Source organism: Sphaeramia orbicularis, chromosome 16, assembly GCF_902148855.1.
Source record: "Sphaeramia orbicularis chromosome 16, fSphaOr1.1, whole genome shotgun sequence".
NCBI classification, from domain to species: domain Eukaryota; kingdom Metazoa; phylum Chordata; class Actinopteri; order Kurtiformes; family Apogonidae; genus Sphaeramia; species Sphaeramia orbicularis.
This window is the reverse complement of record NC_043972.1, coordinates 60966685-60982228: the sequence shown is the minus strand read 5'-3', so window position 1 is coordinate 60982228 and position 15544 is coordinate 60966685. Positions and strand designations below refer to the sequence as shown.

Sequence of the window (15544 nt, the reverse complement as noted above, 5' to 3'; positions counted from 1 at the left end):
TCACAGAATCTATTCCCATTGTCTAAAATATTGGATCTATTACTATGTCTGAGTAAACGGTGCTGAAATCTGACTCCATTGTGTCAGGTACTGATGCAAAGTCAGAAATGCCCATTTCTTCATTTTGACGTATGATGGTTTTTCTGGTAGTTTTTTGTGCGTGGACATTTTTGTCCTTCAGGGTGAGCAGAGGTATTTTTTTCAGGGAGGCACAAGGGTTAACAAGCCAACAGTCCAGAATTAGTGGACAGACTATATAGTCCCATTGAAATCCAGATGTAGCTCATATTGTCTTCAGTCTAATGTGGGTCTGATATGTGTCCAGTCTCAGGGCTGTAGTGTGTGCAGAAGGGCTTCATGGCTGTGTCAGATCCATCTGGTGACATTTCACTGAGTAGAAGCAAAATAATGGAATTTGAAATCTGTCGAAATTTTCCAATTTGCACTTTGCAGACGGTCCCTAAACCTTCGCTCACTAACTGGCTCCACATTGGAGGTCATGCCGTCTACTGATGGTTAAGGAGCGTTTGTTTGGATGGAAACAGGGTTGGAGTTTCCTCTGTGTGTTACCAAAGCTGCATACAGCCGTCATTTGTGTCTCAGTGATTATTGAGCCTCAAAGTGGGAATCAGTGAATCTTTTGCCGACTTTAGCGTGGTGAGTCTTTGCGTTCTTCGTAGGCTGCATGTATCTCTGTATTGTATTGAAAGCCCTGAACCAAAACGGTTCCACCCTACTTTTCAGTCCCCCAGTCGCCCCAGTTCTCAGTCACATTTAGTCCCTCCCCAGCCAGCATGTCCATGTGGGCCCCAGAAGGGTTCCATTTGGACTGCACAGAAGGGCCCCATGTGGGTTTGTCCACAGTTTCCATGGTGACCACATGTGTTTGACCAGAACAGAATCAGAATCACAGATCTGAATCTGTCATATTATTTATTCTTCACACTATTTATCCCACCATATTTATCTGTCATGTTATTTACACGACTGAAATTCTGTTTTACAAAAATCTTAGTTTGCAATAGTTTAATTTTTTAGTGTAAATAACTGTTAATTTTACTGATATTTGTTGTCGTTTTACTGATATTTGTTGTTTTACTTATATTTGTTGTTTTTACTGATATTTGTTGTTGTTTTACTGATATTTGTTGTTTTACTGATATTTGGTTTTTTTTTTTTTACTGATATTTGTTTTTTTACTGATATTTGTTGTTGTTTAACTGATTTTTTTTTTTTTTTACTGATATTTGTTGTTTTGATGATATTTGTTGTTTTACTCATATTTGTTGTTGTTTTACTCATATTTGTTGTTGTTTTACTCATGTTTGTTGTTGTTTCACTGATATTTGTTGTTGTTTTACTCATATTTGTTGTTGTTTTGCTGATATTTGTTGTTGTTTTACTCATATTCGTTGTTGTTTCACTGATATTTGTTGTTGTTTTTACTCATATTTGTTGTTGTTTCACTGATATTTGTTGTTGTTTTGCTCATATTTGTTGTTGTTTTGCTTATATTTGTTGTCTGTCTGTAAGTTCGTGCACTGAACCTCGGAGCTTTACCTCAGTTTTTGTACTTGGTTCAATGACAATAAACAGATTCAGATCTGATTCTGATTCTGCTCTGGTCAAACACATGTGTGGTCACCATGGAAACTGTGGACAAACCCACATGGGACCCTTCTCTGCAGCCCAAATGGGACCCTTCTGGGGCCCACATGGTCCTGCTGGCTGGGGAGGGAACAGAGTTTGCGCTAGACATTTTTATTGTCTGTCATTTTGACGGACAGGGTCTAAAAATTCCATCATAACATATTATTAACTGTCATTTCACATTTGTATTTTTTAATGATAAAGAGATATATTTACTAGTATTTAATGTTGCAGCAGCTGTAGTTGCTGCTGGCTGATAAAGCAACGTGATATCACGACTCGCATAATTCTATATGCCACTTTTAATTAGTGTGTTCTCATGCACTGAGGGTCAGAGTTCAGGTTCTGTGAACCACAGATCTGTGCACAAATGGACATGCCATCAAATAACACCTGAACGGTAGAACATGCATACATATAACACACCAAATGAAAGAAGAACTGGAGGATTCCTTGCTTGTCCGTCATCCTTCACCGCATCAGTCCCTCTTTTTTTTTTAACCGTGTTTATCAATGCCATCACATTTACTGGGCTTTAAAATAAGGAGACTGGGCTGTCTGCACAGTTTGCACGAGCAAAGTAACATCTGATTTAAGCAAAAGTCAGAGAAAAAAACCACACAAGACTGAACACTGACTGATTAATATTCACACTCACCATGAACTGGACAGGGTCTACTACAGGTGGACTAACTGGACAGGGGGTCTACTACAGGTGGACTAACTGGACAGGGGGTCTACTACAGGTGGACTAACTGGACAGGGTCTACTACAGGTGGACTAACTGGACAGGGGGTCTACCACAGGTGGACTCAGGGTGAGTCATGTGACTGCAGTACTGCTGTTGTATTCAGTGTAGTTGTGAACAGTGGTGCTGTTGGTTCTATACAGGTGGATGTTGGTTCTATACAGGTGGATGTTGGTTCTATTCAGGTGGTTGTTGGTTCTATTCAGGTGGTTGTTGGTTCTATACAGGTGGATGTTGGTTCTATTCAGGTGGATGTTGGTTCTATACAGGTGGATGTTGGTTCTATTCAGGTGGATGTTGGTTCTATTCAGGTGGATGTAGGTTCTATTCAGGTGGTTGTTGGTTCTATACAGGTGGATGTTAGTTCTATTCAGGTGGATGTTGGTTCTATTCAGGTGGTTGTTGGTTCTATTCAGGTGGTTGTTGGTTCTATACAGGTGGATGTTGGTTCTATTCAGGTGGATGTTGGTTCTATACAGGTGGATGTTGGTTCTATTCAGGTGGATGTTGGTTCTATACAGGTGGTTGTTGGTTCTATACAGGTGGATGTTAGTTCTATTCAGGTGGATGTTGGTTCTATACAGGTGGATGCTGTTCTGGACTGTTTGATGCCTTGCTCACAGACAGACCAGCGATTCTGCAGCAGGTTCTGTTCACAGTGTTGTGTGAAAACTTTCTTTGGTAGTGTTATGAGACTGGTGTGTGTGTGTGTGTGTGTGTGTGTGTGTGTGTGTGTGTGTGTGTGTGTGTGTGTGTGAGTGTGAGTGTGAGTATGTGTGTGTTCCTTAAGTGCGAGGGCGGTGTGTGGCGTGTGCGTATGGTGTGAGTGGTCGAGCAAGGTGAGGGAGCGGCAGTTTAGAGTATGAGTGTGTCAGAGGACAGAAGTAAACAGTGTTCTAACATGGATATACTGTGCAGAAGTAAAGGCTGCTGTCTTCTACTACTGGTAGGGGAGTGAACCCCACATCAGCCCTGGAGGACATTTCCCCTGTGCTCGCTGACTACGGTCGGACGAGCTGAGGAGGAAAGGTTAACAGTAGATTACCCTCAGTATTTGAATCTGTCAAAATGACGGACGGCCTTCCGAATTTTCCGTCATTGAAAAAAAAAATCTGTCAATGATGGAATATTTTCAGTCATGGACCGCTATGCCCCCCCCCCCCGCCCCCAGCTTCAGATCAAGTGTGTTGTTAGTGAAATAAATGGCTTCTCCTGCAGAGGTCCAGGCTGACAGGGGAAAATGCAGAGTGTCTGCGTTTCCTCCATTATAACCCACAGCTCCTAAACTGGGAATATTCAGAACTAGGTCAATAGTGTTGGACGTGCGGCAATGTGCATATTCTGCACAGTTCATTTCCAGTTGTTTTTGGGTTTGTATTGCTGTTGACTCTTTCCTTATCTTAGGAAGGCCATTTGCACGACAAGAGATTATGGAAGTGCACTACAACTTAGGCCTAAGCATTAAAGGAGTCGGTGGGAAATGGTTCCTTTAAAATTCAGTCGAGGACACTGTGCACTAGATTCTGCTGCTAGCTTGTTGCTACTGTGTGCAATACTGTAAGAATTTTATTTATGGTTAAATATTTATTTTCAAAGAAATTACTTGAAGAATTACGAGCACTGAACTCTTAGTTTTGCTTTTTATTTGAATGTATGTTTGATAAAGTTCAACAAAGATGAAGCTGTTTAATGCTACTATATGCAACATTCCTTGTTCTACCTCACCTTTCTTCCTCTTTTTACTATTTGTTAAATGTTTTAAGTTCAATAATGTTTCTTTATTTTGTTTAAATTGAGACTTGTAACATTTGTTATTATTGTGTCATTTTTATTAAGTAAATTGAGGGAGCAAAAGCAATATCATCTCAAGAAAATCGTCAGCCTGTATCGGTCATCGGCTAAGGCTGATGAAAAAGAAAATCGGTATCGGCATCAGCCCTAAAAAAATCCACACATCTACATATTTTCTTGTACTTACGTGTATATCAGTTCGCCAAGTCTGGTCCGAAACATCTTTATCCCAGGGTTCAAAACGTCCAGGCCAGGTGTGAACCGTCTCATGCTCCAAACGTCCAGCGTCTGAAAAGACCTGCTCCCGGTTAACATTAGTAGCTAACTTTAGCTAGCTAGTACTAGTGCTAAACATTAGCTTATATAACATTACCTGTCTATATGTAACTTTAAAGCAAAATGATGTGTGTGTGTTGTCAGTTACATCATCAACTAACCATATGGTACTTATTTTAACATAGCTAATTAAAGGCTAACGTTACCCGGGTACAGTAACGTTAGCTATATTGCTAAAACCCTTATGTTTGCTAGCTACTCGCTCTCACCTCAGCCTCGTAGCTCCTCTTTTTCATTGACACCTGAACTTTCCCAATCAGACTTCCACCTGGCATCAAACTAACTCTGATAAATCTAATAATAATAATAATAAATGTGATTTAGAAACGCCTTTCACGACACCCAAGGACACTGTACATCAGAGGATAAAAAAGACAAAGCATAGAATACAAAATAAATAAATAAATAGATAAGAGTACTTACAATCCATCAAAAATGCGACAGTCAGACATTTGGGATCAGAAATGTTCCTAGTTGCAGCTCAGTGGGAACTGGCAACCTGGGTGAACAAACACTACTGACTTTGTGATTGGGAGATAGGTGATGGGCGGAGCATCAGACCAAAACACAACCTGACAACAGAAACATTAGTTGTGGGCTGACACTCAGGTTTTCAAATGTGAACATTCTCAGTATTTGAAATCAACATGATTCCTTCATTTTGGGTGAATTCAGGGCCCTTTTCTGATTCCTTGGAACAGAATTCTTCCATACAGCTCCTTTAACTCTTAGAACTCTATTTGAGTTCTGACAGATCAGATCTGTTTCAGTCGACTTTGGGAAGTCAGCAAAGTAGGATGTGTGTGTGAAACAGGTGACCAGTTCCTGGACTCCAGCCACTGCTGTTTACATTAGCAGCAGGGGTTTGGGCACCAAAGGGATTTGTGATGTCACACTAGTCATCAACGCAATAAGAAGAAGAAGAATGATCATAGAAAACATTTGACAGACAATAGGGCCTTTGCAGCCAATTCTCAGCCCTTGGGCCCTAATAATACATTGAACTGGTCTGACTTTACTTTCAGTGACCAAACCAAACAAGTTTTTGCAGAGTTTTGTGATTCTGTGACTATTTAAAGAATCTGCCAACACTGGAGAGAACCTGACAGTTTTCATCTTCAGTTTGTCTGTTTTTATTTGCTTTTTCTGGTCTCATACAGGAAACACATCTTTTAAGGAGAACCCATCAAATATTGGTTGTTTTGAAAATGTCCTGTCGATGACCTAACGAGTTAATTTTGTCGATCTGCTTAATCTGGTCCTGAACAGATGTGTTTGTTCTGTTACATTCCATTGCATTTCAGTGACCACCTCTTCTTCTTTCTCTTTGTTTTGATGTAGAAAGAAGCCGAAGGTGGATTTTAAGTGAAACCTAAAAGTTGTATCAGGAGAAGATCACCTGATTCCAGCAAATATGGAAGGAAAACTCACTTGTGAGCAGTGTGGGAAGAGTTATACCCACAAGCATCAGCTGAAGACACACCAACGCATCCACAGTGGAGAAAGACCGTATAAATGTGAGCAGTGTGGGAAGACTTTCACCCAGATGAGTCAACTTAAGAGACACCTACGCATCCACAGTGGAGAAAGACCATATGACTGTAAACAGTGTGGGAAGACTTTCACCCAGATGAGTAGCCTTAAGACACACCTTCATAGCCACAGTGGAGAAAGACCATATGAGTGTTACCATTGTGGGAAGAGTTTCACCCAAGCGTTTAACCTTAGGACACACGTACACATCCACAACAGAGAAAAACCATATTCATGTGAGGAGTGTGGAAAGGCTTTCATCAGAAAGGAGGAGCTTAAAATCCATCAACGCATCCACACTGGAGAAAGACCACATGGCTGTGACCAGTGTGGGAAGACTTTCACCCATGCGTCTACCCTTAGTACACACCTACGCATCCACAGTGGAGAAAGACCACATGTTTGTGACCAGTGTGGGAAGACTTTCACCCAAGCGTCTGCCCTTAGTACACACCTACGCATCCACAGTGGAGAAAGACCATATGAATGTGGGCAGTGTGGGAAGACTTTTACCCTTATAACTAGACTTAAGGCACACCTGGTCACCCACAGTGGAGAAAGACCATATGACTGTAAACAGTGTGGGAAGACTTTCATCCGGATGAGTAACCTTAAGTCACACCTACGCATTCACAGTGGACAACAACCATATGACTGTGAAAAGTGTGGGAAGACTGTCACTTACATGTCTAACCTTAAGGTACACCTGCGCATTCACAGTGCAGAAAGACCATATTACTGTGAACAATGTGAGAAAACTTTCACCCAGAGGAGTAACCTTAAGTCACACCTATGCACCCACAGTGGACAAAGACCCTATCACTGTGAACAGTGTGGGAAAACTTTCACCCACATGAATAGCCTTAAGTCACACCTACGTGTCCACAGTGGAGAAAGACCATATGACTGTGAACAGTGTGGGAAAACTTTCACCCACATTAGTAACTTTAAGTCACACCTACGTGTCCACAGTGGACATAGACCATATAATTGTGAACAGTGTGGGGAAACTTTCACCCAAATGAAAGGGCTTAAGGCACACCTACGTGTTCACAGTGGAGAAAGACCATATCACTGTGGACAGTGTGGGAAAACTTACATCCATATGAATGGGCTTAAGGCACACCTACGCATCCACAGAGAAACACACCGAAACAGTTTGAGTGTTACCAATGTGAACAAAAATTCTTGCCACACTCTGCTCTCTCCTACCATCAACACAGATGTGAATCATCTTTTGGCCCAAACAGTACCTGAGCATCAGATGACGAACAGAAACACAGTGTGTGAACTAGCAGCACCGACTTCTTCTGATAAGAACATCAAACTTAAAACCCTCCAGATCAGACTCTATAGAGTCCAGATGTAAGGCACACCTATGCACCCACAGAGGAGAAAAACCATAAGACTGTGACCGGTGTGGGAAGGCTTTCAGAGAGAGAGAGAGGCCTACACAAGAGAATGGGTTTAACTCCAGAGGAATATTAGTGTCAGATGGACCAGATCTACTTCAAACACTGTCTGCACATGACAGTTCATGGACTGGACAGGTTCAATCAGTGGAACATTCATAAATCTGTTTATAAATAGACACAAACCAACATATATGTGGAAGAACGCACCATCATATACTGTCAAAACATCAGCAGACCATTTTTTGACATTTGTTTTCCAATTAATCTGATTAAAATACGTAACATTTAACACATTTAATCTGAGTCAGATCATTTCTATAAACTGTAGACCAGTGGATATGTTCAGTGTCTCTGCTCTCCTCTCTCTCTTTGTGCTTTAACCAAAAGTCAAAAAAACAAACAACGTGTTTTATATCTAATAAGAAATATAAACTGGTACATTTATTCAACTGACAACATCATTGTAATTGTTGTTGTGGAAAATGAGGTTACATGAGTTGATCTGAGAATCAAACCTGAATCTGGCTCTTTTTATTTATATATATATATCTATATCTATATCTATATCTATATCTATATATATATATATATATATATATATATATATATAGGGAGAGAGAGAGAGAGAGAGAGAGAGAGAGAGAGAGGGAGAGAGAGAGAGAGATACTTTATTAATCCAGAGGGAAATTTAAGTATTCAACAACTTTACATACAGCACATTACAAAAACAGACAGACCCACACAAAACAAACTAAAACACAGTGGGTTCGTTACCAGGTTGACATTAAAGCTCTACCTACCGATGTGACATTTCTCACAGCACTTAGTAAAAGTTTGAACATGAACAACCCGCCTCCCTCCAAAGCCCCGCCCCCTTCCTTCTGCCTGAGCTCTGAGGCTCCTCCTCCTCTCTCCTCCTCTCACCTGATGCGCGATGGAAACGGAGGAGGAAGCAGAGGTGGAGGTCCGGTCCGTTTTGGCGTGTCCGCGGACCCCTCCCTCAGTAATCACATGCATCATCCACCTGCCGAGGGCCCGCGGCTCCTGTTCCATCAGTAGACCTGTTCCATCAGTAGACCTGGTCTGTGCAGTACTGGGTCAGGGTCTTCACTGCAGTGCCCAGGGGATGGGCGCGCGCACTGTGAACGCGCTGCCTCCGCGAATTTTTCCGTGGACATTTGAAGTTTCATAGTCCATACATTTATCATCCTACATCATCTTACATGTGTGACACCATGTGCATGTACCTGTATGAGTCCCACCGTCAGAAAAGCTGAGCTTTATGCAGACCTGTTCAGTCCAGTACAGCTGACTTCTGGACTTTTATCTCCATCCTTCATTCATCAGACTCCCGTTTGTGCCCCTCAGTTGTCGTTTCTGTTCATAAATCCGTTTTTTCCCTTCCACATGTGCATGTCAGTTCTATCCAAACACATCCTAGACAGTAGACTGTGGTCAGTGACAGGAGAAGCAGCACCAGTGAAGCGTCAGATTCAGAGGGACACATGTCGGATGTGGAGACGGCAATAATGGATCGGATGCTGGACGGCCGTAATGGATGATTGACAGGAGGCTCAGTCAGGTTCGGCCAATTATTTCATTCGGACCGACTAAAATGATTGGTCAGAATTTTATTTGACATATATGAGAATTAAACATTTTTGAGTTTCAATACCTGGTGGATTTCTTTTACATTTTAGTTTGACACACACTTATTAAGAGCATTTTAAGATGACAAAAGAAAAGTGTAAAAATGCCACATCATACGGTATAGCTTTAAGGTTAGCATATATACTTTAAAATACTCTTGCTAAAGAACTCCCTCTAAAAGAGCTTCAGAATCAGAATAGCCTTTATTGTCATTTGACGGCACAGAGTACATCAAACAAAATTAAGATCGATGATTAGGGACATCGTGCCGCCACAGAACCCTTTTCTTTGAAATTTACAGTGAAGAACAGAGGATAATGCGAACACAAACATAAGACCGGTCTCACACTCTGTCCCCGACTGCGTCACCACCTGTTGGAATTCCTTCTCGTCATCACTCACCGCTCCAAAGTGCTCCTTAATTTCCACCAACAGCAGCGGGGTCTCTCTGCGTGGTGCTGACTTTCCAATTTTGTGATAGACCGGGGCAACTCCAAGTCCAATTAGGTGTCCCACTATCATAAATCCAAATAAGTAGATGTCTTCGATATCCTCCACCGACAGAACCGACAGACACACCACCCTCCACTCGTCCCAAGCGTCAATGGTGAAATGATATTGTTGTTTTAGTTCCATATCTGACAACACACACATATGGACGCTTATGCCTCATCCCATACACTTCAGTTCAGACCATCACTGTAACTTTACTGTTCTAGATAAACCTGATCTGCAGTCACATGTTTGAGTGTAAAACAATTGTTAATTATTAGACTGTAATTAACAGGTTTGATTTTGTTTAAACAAAGTTTTTTTTTTTTGCATATTATCACCATGAAGTGATATATAACTAGTATTAGAATATGTAAAAATTTGAGAAAACATCAGATTAGCAGCATTAAAAAAGTTTCATTTCATTGTTTTTGTATCACTTTCTGATATTGGGTTTTAAATACATGTTAAGGAGGAATAAAAATACTGAAGAAAAAAATCTTGACTAAGGTTCTCATAATTCATGCATGAAAGAGTTTGGAAAAAAAGAACAGATTACAGTGTGGTGGTATTCATGAAAACTGTGATCATGAAATTAAGTATCTGAATTTTTTTACAAAATTCAGATGCAAAAAATTCAGATGTGAAACATTTAGAAGCAAAAAATTCAAATGCAAAAAAATTCAGAAGCAAAACAATTCCGATGACACATCTGGGACACCAAGGAAAAGCAATTGATTCTACCTCAAGTCGAACCGACATCCAGCCAAATGTGACGCCAAAAAAATTCTGATACTTCATTTCAGTGCAAAAAAATTCAGTGCTAGAAATTCAGTGGCTTTTATAATTGAAAATCTGATGAGACAGGTTTACTTCCATTTTTAAACCAACATGCCAGTGCAGAACACGTACCATGTGGAGTCTGTAAATGCGTCATAATCTTTGTGACCCTGCTAAAAGATTTAAATTTACAGAAGGAGCAATGACAATGACTTTCATTATGATTAATGATGAATTAATTCTGATTTATGTGTGTGTATATATATATATATATATATATATATATATATATATATATATATATATATATATTTACAAGAAAAATAAACATTTCAATAAGTTAAATAAAATAATGACTTGCAATGAAATTTCTCGCACCAAAATTTATGATATTTGAAATTATTCTTTTGCCCCCCCCCTTCTGTTAGCCATGAAACAACTTAATTCATTGTGTCCCAATACTTTTGTCTATATAATTTATGAACTGCTTTTTAATTTAATCTACGTTAGGGGTGTCAAAACCAGCATGTCAAAGAGTCTGATCTGACCCATGGGATGAATTTGCAAAATTTACACTGAAGATATTAACAATCAAGGGTGACAACTCCAAATATTTTGCTTTGTTTTAATGTAAAAGAAAATTGAAAAGTAAAATTACATTATAAACATGTACATTTGCAAATTTTTTTTACAAAAAAAAAACAAAAAACAATAACCTGTGATTAAGGCGAAGTTTCTTAACGCAAATAGCCACCGGTCACCAAAGCATCTTCTCATCTGTGATGTTTAATGCGTGTTCATCCACTAATCCTATCATAAATTATTAGTGTAAAATGCAGTTGTTTATTATTTCATGATTATCAGATATGACCCATTTGGACTTTCAGAGACGTGGAAACACTGTCATCTTCTACTACATTGATTCACCAGTAAAACCCATGGAGTTTTATCAATGACAGTAGATGGAGACACTTGTTTTATGTTCAGTTAATGATGTATTTTAATGAAAAAGTCACTATTTCATCATTTTTTTCTGTTTTGCTGTAATAACCTTGAATTAACAAATTTTTTCATGACTGTCTAAATCAAACATAGGAAATTAAATATACAAAATACATGATTTACAAAAAAAAAAAAAAAAAAAAGCACAATATAGAGGATAATATTGTAATAAATGGTGATATATCACATAAGAAAGGTTAAATAGAGAGGAAAAATTCATCTGGGAACTGCAACAAATGTAGCACTGGGCCTTTAGGTAAAAAATAAAAAAATAAGAGCAGTTTTAACAGTGTTCTTCCTGTTACTGAATACTTTGTGTTTTTGTAGATCCACTGAGGTCTGTGGATTGTGTAAAGATGAAGCATTATATCGTTCTGAAATTCCAGGTTGTTCAGGTTATTCACAGTCTCTTGTGAAAGGATACTTTGTAAATATAAAATTGTTTGTATTATAATTTACTTTTAGTGTTAAAATAGAGAAAACTATGGAATATGTCATTATTTATGTTTTAATGCTATTATTTTACTGGTGTTCACTTGAGACTAAATTAATTCCCCGTGTGCTTGCAGTGCAGTGCACAGGGGACTATTGTTCGTCACATTTATTTATTTTTTTTTATGACTTATTATTATACAAAAAACTTTGAAAAAAAATCTGGCCCAGACCGTTGGAAATAGACCAAAAATGTGCAGCCTGGTCTCGAAAGCTGTGCTATGTTATTGGCTTGACATTCCGATGCACGGATTTCGTTAAAATTGCAAAAAAAAAACGGTCAAATTTCTCCATCTGAAATGAATTGGGCCATTTTCAAGTGGCTACCATTCCCAAACGATTTGTGCTAAAATTATTCTGTCAGCGCAGAAATGTTCAGCTTGGCCCAAAGATTATCTGTGTGGTCACATGGTAACGATATCACGTACGGTTTTTGCACAAAAATGCGATAAAAAACCCCATTCATTTTCAATGGGAGCGACAAAAAAGTTGTCTGTTTTCTGACCACTACTGCTTCGCCATACTTTCACCTACAGACTTCATTTAAACTTTAAAACGAAGGCATTTTTGTCATCTCTGCAAAAATGTCTGTGGTATGAGGATGTGGTTTACGGTTTTCAATAGGTGAGTCTTCAAAAACCCCTGGATTTAGTAAAAATCTGATCTGCTAGAGTGGGTGATGTCATCACCTAGAGTGGAGGAGCAGCAAAAATTCACCTGAAAATTTTCTGAACAACTCGCCCTCCCAGCCAAACGATAAACAGGAGGTGAATGATCTTTTCCAAAAATGTAGCCATGGTTCCTGGGCTTCAAATGAACCCATGTTTGAAGACCTAGCTCTTTCTACAGTGAAATGGGAGGCAGTAGTTTTGGGGCAGGTCCCTTCTCAGCTCCTATTCACAGCAGTACAAATCAGTGTTAAACGGATCGCTGTGCTCCTGCTGAGATGACTGTTTTCACACTGACAGAACTCCGTCATTTCTCACAGTACGGACAAAAAAAACACATCTGTGTGTTCCCCAGGTCTGTCTGACGCTCACGATTATGTTAGTTTTCACCTATCATTTACGGTTTTCCCATAATTAGCCGCTGTTCCAGAGCTGTTTCAGTGTTTCAGTCATAGATGAGCATGTTTGTGTCTGTGTCATCAGTGTCTGCACTACTCGTTGTCATGGTAACGGCACATGTGTTCTGTGTGTCACAGCTGCAGACAATTAAGATAATTAAGACTCCACAAAAAAACACACACTAATACAGATACAGTACAATTACAAATACATCTAAATAATAAATAATGAATGCAATAAGAATAAATATAAAAACATATAAATATAATGAAGCTGAAAAACTTCCCATAAATTCTCTGTATGAAATGAATGAGCTCACCTGGGATCACAGACACACACACACACATGGAACTATTCAGTTAAAGGAGCCTATTGAAACACTGCTGTAACAGGACTGACACAGACTGTGGGAGGGGCTTCTCATCTGAATACAGGTCTACACACAGTCTGTGCTGACGTCAGTCCACAAACACAGACACACACATTCACAGATGAACTGAATGGGAGGCATTTCTTGCTTTAACGTCACACAAGTCCACCGATCCGGCAACAGGCAAGCACATGGGTTACATTTCCTTCAGGAAATGGATGGAAGTCTAGTTTGATTAATCATTGCAAAGACATGCCACAGCAATGTTTTCTGTAAAAATAACAACAGGATGTGCAGTGTCAAATTTGGCATGGCTGTTTTTGGACCAACCAAAACATGACAGATTTTCTCTGATGTCAGTCCAAACTGAACCCTTTGTGGTGCTGCTCCTGCTCATCATGTTCACATGTTTTGGTCTTGCTCAAAACTTCATACTCTTTGGAATAATATTTTTGCTTTGATTCAAACTGCTTTGGGTAAACCAGTGCAACCACACCCCCTACTAGGGTTGTGTATTGGCAAAAATCTGGCGTTACGATACAAACCACAATACTAGGATCATGATATGATACATGACGATATATCGTGATACTATTAAAATAGCAATTTTTTGTTTATTTCTTTTTTTTAAGATTATTTCCTGCAAGAATTGAATTACAGCAGAAATCTGCACAGATACTAAACACATTTTTATTTGATAACAACAGGATCTAATGTTCTATCACAACCTTTTTCTAATTCTCCTCATTTCCAAAGGAACTCCCATCTGCCTCTCAGACAGTAAAAAGTGCTTTTAAGAGGATTCAAATAAACATTATTTAATAAAACAGTGTTAAATAATAATAAATAAAATATAAACAAACAAGAAAACCAAAAAACATAAATGAACCTCTGCCATATCTGCATTTGAATAAATACCTAAAAATATCAATACAGTACTTTTTAATATTGATACAGTATTGTGAAATGAAATATCCCGATATATTGCAGAACCGATATTTTCTAACAGCCCTACCCCCTACTGGCTAGTTTTGGAGTTTCCTGTCCTGCGCTGGGATTGTCCAAAGCCCACATAGGCCCTAAGGTGAACGTCCTTTCGTTTCATCCCGTTCCGACATATGGGGCACTACAATCTTTTTACTCAGTTACAAAGACATATGGGAACACTTTATAATAAGTCCACACTATGAAGCATTAGTTAAGCATTAACTGTAACATCTCTGTCTTTTTGTTCTGCTGTTTCTTTCTTTCTCTTTTTTCCCCTCACTCTCAGCCACACCTCCTCATTGCTCTTTCTGTCACACCTCCTCATCAGTTCATTCCCCTCACCTGTGAGCACACCTGGGCTCATTAGGTAGAGGGTTTATATTCACCTCTCCCTCCTTTGTTCTTTGCCAGATTGTCTTCTACCTGTGAGAAACTTTCCAGCATTACACCTACCTGATTCTTCGTGTCTGATCTCGTTTGTCCCTGACCCGCTCTGCTACCTGTCGTCTGATCCCTGCCTGTCTCGTCAGCCTGGTTCTGCCTTTTCGTCCGTTTCCCTGGTGCTCGACCTGCCCTTTGTCCCTGACCACGTCTCTCTGCCTGCCGTCTGGTTTCGACCTGTTTCTGCCGCGGACCCTGTCTTCTGTCTCAGCCCCTCTGGACTCTACGGACTCCCCGGTTACTGGACTATCTGCCTGTCCCCGACGCCCCCCTTTGCCTTACCCCTGTCGGATTACTGAGACTGAGTTTGTAACTGTGTCTAAAACTGTAACTGTTATATTGAACTCCTGTTGCTTCAACAAAGCCTCAGTAAAGGTTTTCAAACTCATACCTTTGTGTCGGTCTGCTTCTGGGTTCCGGTTGTATTTGTTACAGTACAATCTGGCCAGAAATGGACCCAGCGGACCGATCCTCGGAGGGGGCTCGCTTGGACCGTGTGGAGCAGGGAGTAGCGGCTATCGCTGCGCAGGTCCAGCAGCTGGCGGTCCTCTTCACACAGCAGACTTCTTCCGCACCCGATCCAGCTCCTCCGGCTCCGTTTCCAGGTTTGTCATCTGATTCCACGCCGGAGCCCCGGGTAGGGGAACCAGAACGTTACGCCGGGGACCCAGAAGGCTGTAACCCGTTCCTCACGAACTGTTCCATCCTGTTCGCTCTGCAGCCACGCACGTTTGCGACTGAGGCAGCCAAGGTCGCCTTCGCCATAAACCATCTCACCGGCAGAGCTCAG

The 15544-nt window shown here is 40.2% G+C and overlaps 1 protein-coding gene across 1 annotated transcript; it reads left to right on the top strand.

Annotated features, from left to right (window-relative positions):
• Positions 1–5716: 5716 nt before the first annotated feature.
• LOC115435858 (zinc finger protein OZF-like) lies at positions 5717–15053 on the top strand. Its single transcript, XM_030158465.1, has 2 exons — positions 5717–7215; positions 14725–15053. The coding sequence occupies exons 1-2, from the start codon at positions 5940–5942 to the stop codon at positions 15051–15053; spliced, it is 1605 nt and encodes a 534-aa protein (XP_030014325.1). The 5' UTR covers positions 5717–5939.
• The last annotated feature ends 491 nt before the right edge of the window (positions 15054–15544 follow it).

Coding starts and splice junctions, on each gene's coding strand:
- LOC115435858 (XM_030158465.1), top strand. CDS start 5,940: ATGGAAGGAAAACTCACTTGTGAGCAGTGTGGGAAGAGTTATACCCAC. Junction 7,216..14,724: donor CAGAGAAACACACCGAAACA/GTTTGAGTGTTA, acceptor GTTCTTTGCCAG/ATTGTCTTCTACCTGTGAGA.